At 32.9% G+C, this 12,816-nt stretch overlaps 1 protein-coding gene across 2 annotated transcripts in view; it reads left to right on the plus strand.

The window, feature by feature from the left end:
* ANTXR2 (ANTXR cell adhesion molecule 2) overlaps positions 1-12,816 on the plus strand; it is a 221,844-nt gene that overhangs the window by 130,147 nt on the left and 78,881 nt on the right. For both annotated transcript variants that reach the window (XM_051966005.1, XM_051966006.1), the window contains exons 15-16: positions 7,756-7,923; positions 11,299-11,379. In XM_051966005.1, coding sequence (XP_051821965.1) covers positions 7,756-7,923; positions 11,299-11,379 — 249 coding nt within the window. The remainder of the gene's footprint in view (positions 1-7,755; positions 7,924-11,298; positions 11,380-12,816) is intronic.

Genomic DNA, 12,816 nt, shown 5'->3' on the forward strand with positions numbered 1-12,816 from the left:
AAGAGAAGTCTATTAAAGTAGATATGTTATTAAATTGTTCAGAGGACTTCTCTAAATTTGATTTCATAGCAAATAATGATATTGTGGCCTGCAAGGACCAGAGATCATAATAGATAGGAGGAACAGTGAAAGGTATGACCTGACAAAGTTCATTCAGGAGGCAGTAATGGATGGTAAGTTTGATGTGGGGGATAATCTATGGGGTCTTGGAAAAATTTCTAGCACAATGTTTTACACAACTTAGAAAATAAATGGTTATTGAGTGAATGAGTGAAAGACTTCATCAGTCTTTTAACCAAGTGCTTATCTGTGTATCTTCATTAACCAAATAGTCTACAAGACTGATTCCTCATTGCCACTAACTTTTAAGATATAAAAAGTTGATGCTAAACTTGCTTCATCAAATACTAAATTTACATCTAGTGATATGAAGGTAGTTGTGTAGAATGAGAACACTAAAGAACTTTCTGAACTAGTTGGGGAAATAGATTACTTCTTATTGCTTTTATCATGGTATACCACAATATTTACTAGATAAAGAAATGTTCACTATTTCATAGATCTAGAGTTGGAAGGACCTCAGAAGTCATTTCTTTCTACCTTTTTATGAGCAGAGATATTAAAAGTCTTCCCTAAGGTTTCACAGAGGGTTAAGGAAAGAGCCAATCCTTATACACAGGTGCTCTTGCTCCCAACTAAGGCCTTTGCCACTATACTACTACTCTGCTTTTCTAAAATAAAAGAATTCGCTACCATCTTAGATTGAGAATGATGAGATTTACGTTGCAGACTCAATTCTACACCAGCTAGGTGACCTTTGGCAAATCATTTAATCATTTCCTTTCTGGATGTATAAAATGTGTATCCATTGATGGGTTTTAATCATCTTTGGTGGAAGGACCCATTAATATCACAGAGATATGAAAGAAAATAACCATTTATTTTCTGAGTTATGTAAAACATTGTGCTAGAAATTTTTCTAAGACCTCATAGACTACCTCCACACCAAATAAATAAATAAGAAAAAAATTTTAAAGGTCTAAAATTTTGTGGCTCTTTGATAGAAGGGAGTTTTCTTTTAGTTCTCCAAGGATTTAAAAACACACAAATCTATAGCAGAAGGCTTCTGAAAATTTAATAGAACTCTTGGGAAAACAAAATTCCCCTCTGTGGAATTGGAAGAGATTCTACATTATTAATTTTTTATTTCTGAGAAAGCAGTTCATTGATCCCTAATTTGCCAAAAGAAATACAGAAAAGCCCCAAGATTTCCCTGTCATAAGTTTAGATTCCATAAGGAACATTTCATTATTAGGAGATTTTTTTTAAAAAATTATTTATTTTACCTATGTAACTATGATATCCACTTCCATGGAAATAGAACAACATCAAAGGGTAATGAATCTTTGGGGTTAGAGGAAAAGGGCTCATCGATCTTTTTATTCATTACTTCAGTCCTTTATTATAGTATTTTTAATATATAAATAATTTAATATTATCATATCTTTTTCATGAGTCATCATGTAGAATGTGACATAGCTTTCCTAGAAATTTTAAGTACGAAGTTTTCAAGTTATGTCTCCAGCTTTATATTGGACTAAAAGGAAGCAGATGAGTGTTTGTTCTCTTCTGATGTTCTATTAGTGAACAGGTCACTGTAAAGTTCAGAAAGTCCCACAGTGGAACCTTGAGCATCCTACTGGTAAGCTACCTTAGCTTTATTGCAGTCTTCTTTAACTTTTTCCACTTGTGACTCCTTTTTTCCCAAGAGATTTTTATGTGATTTCGGATTTATAGGTATATAAAATAGATATACAAATCAAGTATTTGTCGGTAATCATAAATTTGTAATCTTCACATTCAGCTATGTGAACCCATGTGGGTCCATTTTAAGTTTAAAAAGTTTTAAGAAGCATTGCTTTACTGTACCAGGCTTTAGTAAAGACTAGGGAGAATAGGGATGAAAGATCTTTCTTTTCTTATTAGAGATATACTTTTCTGGTTTTAGAAGGGAAAATGAAAATAATTATCTGTTAATATGTTTTAATGTTAATCCAATTATTTTTGTAAGCACAAATGATAAATTACAAAAATGTATATTATTTATTAGTGTAGGGAGGCAAAAAAGTAACATTAGTATTATAGACTGTTAATTCTTTCTTATAAGGAAAATATTCGTCTGCAAGGCCGAGTTCATATTTTTATAAGACAAAGTATTAAATTTGAGAATACAAAGTTCATAAAAATTTTGGAAATTGAATTAAATATCTCTGGAGAAACTTAACCATATGTTTACATATTGAAATAGGGACTTTGTCTTTTGGGAAAAAACTAAATTAGTGAAATTCTTTTGGAAAAATAATATAATATGGGGTAAAAAAAATTAAGGTAATCAGCTTAGATGTGTAAGTGGAATCAAATGTTAGATGTCCAAAAACACTGGAAATAAAGCACTAGATCACTGTTGCCCTAACACTGAAGTGTTTCAGATACTTATTTTAAAGGAAACTCTGAACACAGAAAAAGAAGGAAAGAAACAAGCATTTTTATTAATTTAAAAAACATTTAGTTATATCAAGAAACATTTATTAAGCACCTTCTATGTGTAAGACACTTTTCCTTTTTGTATTTAATAGTATTTTATTTTTCCAATTATGTATAAAAACATGTAAACGGCTTTCAGCATCATATCTATAAATTTTGATTTCCAAATTTTAATTTCTCTCTGCTTATCCTTCCCTTCCCAAGACAACAAATAATTTCATGTGTATTATACATGTATAATCATTTTAAACATATTTCCACATTAGTCCTATTGTGATAGAATAATCAGAACAAAAGGGGGAAAGCACAACAAAAAAAGTGAAAACAGTATGCCTTTATTTGCATCCAAACTCCATGGTTCTTCCTCTGGATGTAGATAATATTTTCCATCATGAATCTTGAAATTATCTTAAATAATTGTATTTCTGAGTCTATCATAGTTGATTATCATATAATATTGTTGTTATTGTATATAGTATTTTCCTGGTTCTGCTCATCTCTCTCAGAATCAGTTCTTTTAAATCCTTCCAGGAAACAAGTATTTAATAAGTGTCTACTAAGTGTCAGAGACTATTCCAAGTGCTTTAAAAATATTTAAAAGTAAAAAAAATTAAAAATAAAAAAATATTGTACCTCTTCATGCTTCCCTCTATATAGTACTCATCAGTTCCCATGAATTCACTTTTCATTCTATGCTGATAATTCTCAGATCTACTTTTCTCTCTGCTGACCTCCAGCCTCACATCTCCAGCTATCTATTGCATACTGAAAACTTGATAATCCCAGAGACATCGTAATTTCAATATGTTCAAAATAAATGTGACATTAGGAACAGATGCAGACTTGAATATGACAAGTGTTTTCTACTTGCCTCCCTCATTAGGTACACAAGATTCTGTGAAGAATTTTGCAAACTACTAGGGCTTCCTTAATCTCCCTTCCTGTGAAAGAACTATCTTTTAGTTCCCTTTTATTTAGTATTCGCTGCAGAAATTCCTTGGGAACTTCAAGAATTTCTTTGTCCTTACTCTTAATAATTAGTATCAAAAAAGTTGAAAGTGCTCTGATAGGTGAGGATGCTTAAGTGGTTATAATGGTCCTTCTGTTTTTAGTTACTCCTCAATCTCCCACCCTCTTCCTGTTGAAACTGGTGGTTCTCTATTGTGATAATAGGCTAGCTAATGGTTTCCAGTAGCTGCCTATATTATCCAAATTGGGCAGGAGGGTTAGATGTTGGGGGCTTTAGGCTTAGAGTGACTGAATTTGGAATTGTTTTTGCACACTTTTACCAACTCCCTCATAGCATGTCAATCAATATTCTTATCATTCCCTTGTTTTAGTAACTCAAAATTTACCATTTCATCTGCTTGAGCCTCTTTGGTTGTGGCACCATAGCAACCATAGCAAAAAGTTTCTTCTAGAAGGTAGAATTCAATTATTTCCATGCTGGTTAGTCATAGGTTATCACAAAGCATTGTAGAAAGAGGTTGTGAAGGATTCTGTCCAGTATATACTTGGACCCAGGTATACAGAATTTCCCATCTCAGGACAAAGGATAGTTTTCATGTTTGGTCTTTTATTGATTTAATTTGATTTGCAAAAATAAACATTTTATCTCTTTAATTTTCCAAAATTGATGGAGCTCTACTGCAGGCAAAAATTCCTTGTTTTCATTTGTACATGATTTTACTCGCCATGAGTAAAGTTTTTCTAATAGGGTATCACTTAAATTTCTCCTGCTTCCTCCTGAGATTTCTTGGTAATGAAATTCCACACGTCTTTTATTCCTTGCTGTACAGTTATAATAGGTGAACATAGAGACTATTTTTTAAGTGGGTAAAATTGCCTATTCTCATCTTCATTCTAATCTTCATTATCTTCTCTTATTTCTCTTCTTTCAGTAGTCTATAACATGTTTTCCAGCAAAATTTCTGAATTAGAGGCTGTACTTCATGCCCACATACATATACTTCTTGACTTTTTGGTCTCCACTCCCATTTTCATCACCTTTTCACTTTCTTTTTATCTCTATTACATTTTAGGTTATACATTATATCTCCCATTAGATTCTAAGCTTTTTAAGAGGAGGATCTAAATGGATTTAATATTTCCCCCAAATTTTTTGCTCGCAATAGAAATAGAAATGGAAGTAGAGAAACAACATCAAAAAGCAAAATTCTTCTTCTTATAACTATTAGTTCAAATCTGGAAAATAAATCACTTGGAAAAATATTTTAAATTAAATCAAATCAATAAAAACAATATCAAGACATAAGCACTACTTATGAATTGAAGAACAAAACATAGTAAGGAACTCCACAAGCTGAGGTTATGGACTTTCATCTAGTACTGGCTTCTCCCCAATAATTTCTCTATAACCCTTCTTTCTGGCAAGCATCTCACTGCTATTATAATGGCAATTTGCAGGAAAGCAGGATATAAGAGTACTAAGATGTTATTAACAGCTGCTAAAATAACTCAACAGCAATAGATAATGACTTTATGTTTTACCTTCCACCAAACCACAGGGGGAAAAATGTTTCTTTTCTTCTAACTTTGAAATTACTTCACTTTCAGTTATTTAATTTCCCTTCCAATTCTCTACAAGCTGTAATGAAAATCAAGTAAAATTGGAGAATCTCAAATATCAAACTTCTTGTTTCTCTCTATAACCAAAGAATCAAACATGCCAAATTTTCTATTATAGAGACCCTTATTCTTTTATTTTCTATTTCATCTGTTACTCATTTTTGAACAATCTTATCTCATTCTTTCTTCTAAGTTATCACTTGCAATAGCATTGAAAACACTGAAAAAGGGTTGTGTGTGTGTGTGTGTGTGTGTGTGTGTGTGTGTGTGTAGACAAATGTGTACATAAAGACCTGTGGAGACCTGTGAGTGATGCTAGTCTATGGATGCTGTAATCAGGGACAAGCAATACCAACCTCCCACTTCTCAATCTGCTACAACTGCATTTCTTTACCTACTTTATCTCAACAGGTCCTTTAGAACCATCTTTGTGAGTATGATCTGGAATACTGTCAAAATATACAAAAATAATAAATACTCTCTCTTTAATTGGCTCAACCTCTAATTTGGAATAAAAGAGGGAAATCTTTCCTTCTATGGCTTAGTTTCCTTTGTCCCAATCTCAAACCACAAAACAAAACACTGTTAATCACCAAGTAATTTATTAACAACATCAAATATTAAGCAGATGTAAATAAACATTTAAACAAAACATAAAAGTTATGAATATAGCTTTCAATCAGAGTTGCATCTGTGCCTTGATAAAGTGGACTCAGACACTAACATCTCTCTCTCTCTCTCCATATATATATATATATATATATATATATATATATATATATATATATATATATAAAAGCAAGGTCATCTTATAATGAAGACAACTAAGATTCAGAGGGATTGGGAAGGGCCCATTGCAAAGGTGGCAGTCTAATTAGGTCTCAAAGGTATCCATGGAAGATCAAAGGTTAAAATAAGGGAAATAACATTCTAGTCTCGGGAGGACAGCTTATGCAGACACAGAATCAGAAGGTGTAATGCCATGCAAAGGAAAAGCGAGATGGCTGCTGTGGCTGGATTGGAGAGTGTGTCTAAAGAAGTAACATATCCATAAATTAGAAAAGAAGGAAGGGACTAGGTTAGGAAAGATTTGAAATGTCAAACAGATGATATTAGATTTGACCCTGGGAAGGAGGTATGTGTTACTTGGTCAGGTCTATGCTTTAGGAAGGGAGACTTCATGAGAGAAACAAACCAGAATCTATTGCAGTTGTTCAGGTATAAGATAATTAGGACTTGTATTTGGATGGTATCTGATAAAAGCGGAGTTAAACAGATGTACCAGAGATGTTGTGGAGGAAGAAATAGCAAGATGTGATAACAAATTGGATGTGTGAAGTGAGCATGAGTAGAGCTGAGGCTGTAACTGAGGTTGTGAGCTTGGGAAAGATGGTGGTACCTTTGACAATAGCAAAATAGTTGGGAAGATGAAAGATTTGGGAGGTATTTCTTTGCATGTGTTAAATTTGAGATGCCTGCGTACACACAGTTTGAGTTGCCTATAAAGCAATGTGTGATATAGAACTAGAGTTCAGGAAAGACATTAGGGCTGAATACTTAGATGTGGAAATTTTTTTTCTTTGAGATGACCATTAAACTTGTAGTTACTGATAAGATCCCAAAGTGAGATAGAGGGGGAAAAGAGCAGAGGGCAAGAGAATGAGACGCATTATGTGATGTCATAGATACAACAAATTTACTTGGACAGACTTCAAGAGATAGTGGAGGATAGAATGACCTTGTGCGATAATGTATACAGAGCCATGAAGAGTTATATATCACTGAACAATTGGACAACAACAACTTTGCTAAGTTATGGGGATCCAAAGATAAATTTAAAAACAGCCTTTTACCTGAAAGAACTTAAATTCCTTGAGGAAGAGACAGCATGTTAATAAATAGACACTTAAAATCTACGTACAAGGTAAATGGAAATTAACCATAGTTAGAAAAGGCCTTTTTGTAAAAGATGGTATTTCAATTGAGTTTTGAAAGAAAGAAACTGATTTTAAGAGGTAGATATGATGAGGCAGAATATTACAAGCATGAGGAACAGCCAATGTAGAATTGTGGAAGGAAGAAAGGAAGGAACATTAAGTTCTTGGAGGGAAGGAACAATTTTTTGTTTATCTTTGGATCACTATCACTTAGTACAATACTTGGTACACACTTAGTTCTTAATAAATGCTAATTTATTATTGATTACATGTTTTCAAGTGTGTTTCATCACGTAAAGGAAGGAAGGAGCAAATGAAGAAAACATTTATTAAGATCCTGCTATGTGCTATGCTTAGCTTAGCACTTTACAAATATCATCTTATTTGATTCTCATAGTAATCATGGGAATTCAGTGATACTAAGATTTTTCAATTGAGGAAACTGAGGCAAACAGTGGTTAAATGACATTCAGAGCTGGTGAATGTCTGAGATCAGATTTTGACTTAAGTCTTCGTGACTTCATCCACCAATATAATATAGGAAGAACATTTGACTTAGGCTCCGGCTAGATTTACTTTTTCACTATGGGTTTAGGCATCCAATCTCCTATTAGGTAACATAAGAATCTCTGCATTATTAGGTGCTGCTATATATCTGAAAATACCTATTAATTTCTTTCTTCAGGTTCGTTGGGGTGATAAGGGCTCTACTGAAGAAGGTGCAAGGTTAGAAAAAGCCAAAAATGCTGTGGTGACAATTCCTGAAGAAACAGAAGAACCTCTCAAACCTAGACCTCCTCGGCCCAAACCTACATACCAGGCCCCTCAGACAAAGTGGTACACTCCAATCAAGGTAACCTTCAAATTTATCATTCAGCCTTAGATATGTCTGTTGCATGTTCAAGGATTTATTTTCAATTGGTTAATGTTTTCTGCTGACTGAAATTTGTTTTAAAATGCTCAACCATATGTAACTCTTGTGTCAGAAATACTTATGGTGCAAGGAGCCTAGGAACATTTTTGGAAGATACTCAACTGGTTCTGACTCAGACTCCTACTCAGAAATCCCTGGAAAATATCCCAATTGGATAGGCCAACATACTGGCCACAACTCTATTCTTACAAGTATGCTGGCCATATTTGTAAAAGTTTAATAAGTTTTTATTATAAGTTATTATAAAAATTATTATATAATTATATATTATCAAATAATATTATAAATCATTATTTTATAAGGGTTACATAGAATCAAAGAATAATATATACTCTGTAACAGGTAGATTATATTACACCCATATCTACTAAAGTTCCTTATTGAATATTTCTAAGCTTTACATGCTTTAGCCTTTTTTATAGCTGATGCCTCTGCCCTATTCTAGGATGACTGCAGCTGGGGTATTCTCTCATCTGAGTCCTTCCACATCTATTATAGGACTCCTCTTTCCAATAACAGTTGGCACTTGCCATTGTACATTTTAAGAGGCTCTCTTCTACTCTGGTTTGGGTTACAATTTTTTACCACCAAAGTTTATGGTGCTGTCAACTTGGCATCCCCCTTCTGAAACTCAATGAAGAAGAAGAATCAGGAAATACTCTCCATCCTTGGAGGAATAGTCTTTCCCAATCGAATTATGTGAAAGTTCAGAATATAGACTCCATATTTAGGTGAGCTAAAATCCTCTTACCCCTCCTTCCCTGATACTAAGGATAAACATCCTATACCCTAGAATTTTTCTCTTTCCCCCCATTTCCTCACAGTGATTTATCTCATATAACAGAGAAACAGATAAGCAAACCCAACAGAATATAATAGTTTTATATAACATTCTGCACCTGTAGCCCGGGAAAAACATTTCCTTATCTATTGTCAAGGCCTGGATTAATCATTACAATTATGTAATAATCCATTTTTTTGGGTCTTGTTCTACACATTTATATTTTGAAGTTAGAGTGTTTTCATTATTGTGCTTACTTCTTTTTGCCCTAGTTTATAAATCTTCTGATTCTGTCATTTGGGTAAACACACACACACACAAAAGACTTCAAATATTTATAAAACATTGACATTTTATGCAAATTATTTGATCCAAGCAGTAATTTTGACAGTTTCATTTTGTCATGTGTGTGTGCTCCTACTGAGACTAAACTGACTCAAAACATCTGACGGTCAGCAAATAAAACTGGATTGAGCTAATTTTCTTACCTTTCATTAGTTCTCCATTACTTGAAAGCTGCATTTCATGCCATCTATATGTGTTTCCTTGCTCTCATTTGTAGCAATTTTTTTTTATTTCTGGATTTTTTTGAGAATAGCTATATTTTTTCAGGGCAGTTAAGTATCAGAATTAAGATCTGGCTTCAGACACTTAATAGAAATATGACCCTGAGCAAATCACTTAATCCTATTTGCCTCAGTGTCCTCATCTGTAAAGTGAGGTGGAGAAGAAAAATGGTAGACCACTCTGGTATCTTTGCCAAGAAGACCCCATATGGGGTCACAAAGAGTCAGACATGACTAAAATGACTAAACAACTAAACATATTACTTTAAGGAAACATGAATAAAAGTTGTAGGTTTGAAAGAATATACCTCAATGATACTTTAAGACATATTGTAGTTGCTGTTGATATGTGGAAATCAGAAATTTTAAGAATTCTTTGAGCCTACGCATGATCATCAACTGTACAGAAGCACAAAGGAAACTGTGGTCACCACTAAAAAACAATTCAAAGAACTGATTGTTTTTTCAAAATAGTCTCTTAAAAATTATCAGAGAGATCTGAGAGTTGAAGGAGATATTTTAATTCTGCTATAGTGTGATCTTGCCTTCTTGAGGTTTGAACAAGAATATGAAGACTATTTTCAATAAAGAAAATCTGCTAAATATTTATGTGAAGCAAGAATGGTTGTCATGGACAAGACTAGTTTGACTGGAAGGATCTGCAAATTCCCTGATATAGGAAATACCTTGGAGAGAAAACTCCCTTTAACAAAGCAAGTTATCATTTTCCTTGCAATTTATAGTCTTAGAGAATTACCTGAGGTACTAAGAGATTCCATGTCAAGTCCAGGGTCACAGAACTGACATGTGCCAGAAGTAGGATCACAAGTCAGTTCTTGCTGACTCCAAGACCAGCTCTCTATACACTGTATCATAATGGTATTTCCTTGACAAAATGTTATTTTTTTCTGATGAATCTCATTATTCTAAAAATTGTTACTGAAGTTCAAAAGATACTATAAGATCTGGACATTTTTAGCCAATGTAAATTATCCATTCTTCCAAAAGTATCTAATCATAGTACCTTGGATATGTGGAAATTTTTATACAATAATTTGGTAATTTTCTTTTTGATTATGTAGGTTAAGTTATAAACCTACATAATCAAAAAGAAAATTACCAAATTATTGTGAAATGAAAATATATGGTATTTCTAAAATTTAAAAAAGTTCCATTTGTTGTTTTTTTTAAATGGCAGGTTACCATTCAATATGATGATAATGATATTGATGACAAAAAGTAATATTGAAAGCTAGTATTTATATAGTACCTGCCATATAGCAGGCACTGGCCAAGCCCTTAACAAATATGATTTCATTTGAGTCTCATTATCCCCATTTTAAAGTTGAGGAAACTGGAGCAAATAATGGTTAAGTGACTTTGCCCAGAATCATACAGCTGGTGAGTATCAGAGCCTGTATTTTAACTTACGTCTTTCTGAATCCAGGGCCAGTATTCTATCCATTGTACCACTTAGTTGTCTGTCAGTATTGTCTATTACAAGCAATAAATGACTTGGATAAGTTCTTCCTTCTGCTTCTATACTGGGTCAGTCATAGGAGTGATAATGAAATAAATGATAGTGATCCAAAGGAGAACAACCACAATAGCAACTGCAAAAACTAGAAGGGAAAACCAGGCTTTTAAATAATCCATTTCATAATCAAGGTATCTTTAGAATTGAGGTTTGTTGATCCTCACAAAACCAGGTAAACAAACAAACAAAAGATAATAGTAAATAATTGTTGTAGGTCATATTAAGAAACAGAAATGATGACAATCCAAATTTTCATATTGAAGGATTTTTTTTTAACAAGTTGCAAGTCAGTGCCAATGATAATACAATTAAGTTTCTTTTTAATTTTCTTTTTTCTTTGAGCTATTCATTCAAGAGACATAAACTTTTTGCATTGTGTTAGTTACTATATTATTATTCTATCATGACAGGGCCGGCTTGATGCACTCTGGGCTTTGTTACGTCGGCAGTATGACAGAGTTTCTTTGATGCGACCTCAGGAAGGAGATGAGGTTTGTATGTGTTGTGGTAATGGTGCAAAGGGAATGTGAAATATGATCATTATAGGAAAGAAAATCCAGCAAAATCTTAAGTGAAAAAACATTTCAGAATTCTCATGTCATCTATTGAAGGAATGATTTCTATCATGAAAGAATCTTTAATGAATTATCATCCATGATAATAGGAAATTGAATCATTAAGTCACTTCATCCTAAAAATATACACTTTCAGTAAATTTTTTTGTTCAAGTCATAGTCACAAAATGTGTTGAGGTTTCCAGGAAATATAAATACATTCTTTGAATTCATAGTTTGTCATTGAAGGCACTGGGGTTATTTGAAGATTTGACCAATATAAATGCCTGTGCTTTCTTTTGCCCTATTTTAGAGTAGAAACATTTATGCTTAATGAACTAGAGAAGTATGACTTTAAAAATATAATGTTATATATAGTATAATAGAGGTCATTAGAATCATGAAATGGTAGTAGATATTTGTTTTATTAAGGTTAATTCATTTTATATTTATTTAGTTTCAGAGGTGTTTTGTTCCTCATATTCATCCAAACTGGATAAGCTGTTTTCTTTAAAGAACTGACTAAATTAATTTAGTTTAATAAGCATGGAGATTAGGATTATTTTGGAAATTATATCTTTCTTAGAACATAGAATAATACCTGTCCCTTTAGAAGTCAGACACTATAGAATCCTGGAATATTTGAAAATCATATAAGCTACTAATTGCAATCCTATTAAAATATCCCAGAGAAACAGCCTCTGTTGGAATTTCTGTAGGATTGCACTCATTACTTTATGAAGCAGCTTCTTGCATTTTGTAACTAATGAGAAAATTCTTTGTACCTTTTTATCCATTTGCTTTCACTTTTTCCTTTTAGAGCTATTCAGACATCTAACATATGTCTTCTTAGTCTCTTATTCTACTTATTAGTATCCTCTGGACATACTCTAGTTCGTCAACATGTTAAACTGTGGCACGTAGAATTGTTTGCACAATTCTTTCCATGTTGTTTCACAAATGTGGAGTACTATGAGATCATTGTTTTCCACATTTGATGTGTTATATTTCTATCAATGCAGCCTGATGGTGGTAACTTCCTTGACACCCACATCACACTACTAGCTCAAATTTAGCTCATGAACAAGATGAACCTCTACAAACCGAATCTCATCATATGTTATTCAACTGGTTTTATGAACTTAATGCAAGACAACACATTTACCTATTAAACTTGATCTTACTAGTTTGAGTTTATTAATCTAAACTATAAAGTTTTAATTAAATATTATAAATGTTTAAGTATCTAATAGATATAAAACACGGTGCTGTATACAGACTCAGAAAGATGAAAAAGATACAGAATGTGTCCAAGGGGCATACAGTGGAAGGGATGGGATGCATGCAGATAACTGTGATCTTAACTCACATATT

This window comes from Antechinus flavipes, chromosome 6, assembly GCF_016432865.1.
Source record: "Antechinus flavipes isolate AdamAnt ecotype Samford, QLD, Australia chromosome 6, AdamAnt_v2, whole genome shotgun sequence".
Taxonomy (NCBI): Eukaryota; Metazoa; Chordata; class Mammalia; order Dasyuromorphia; family Dasyuridae; genus Antechinus; species Antechinus flavipes.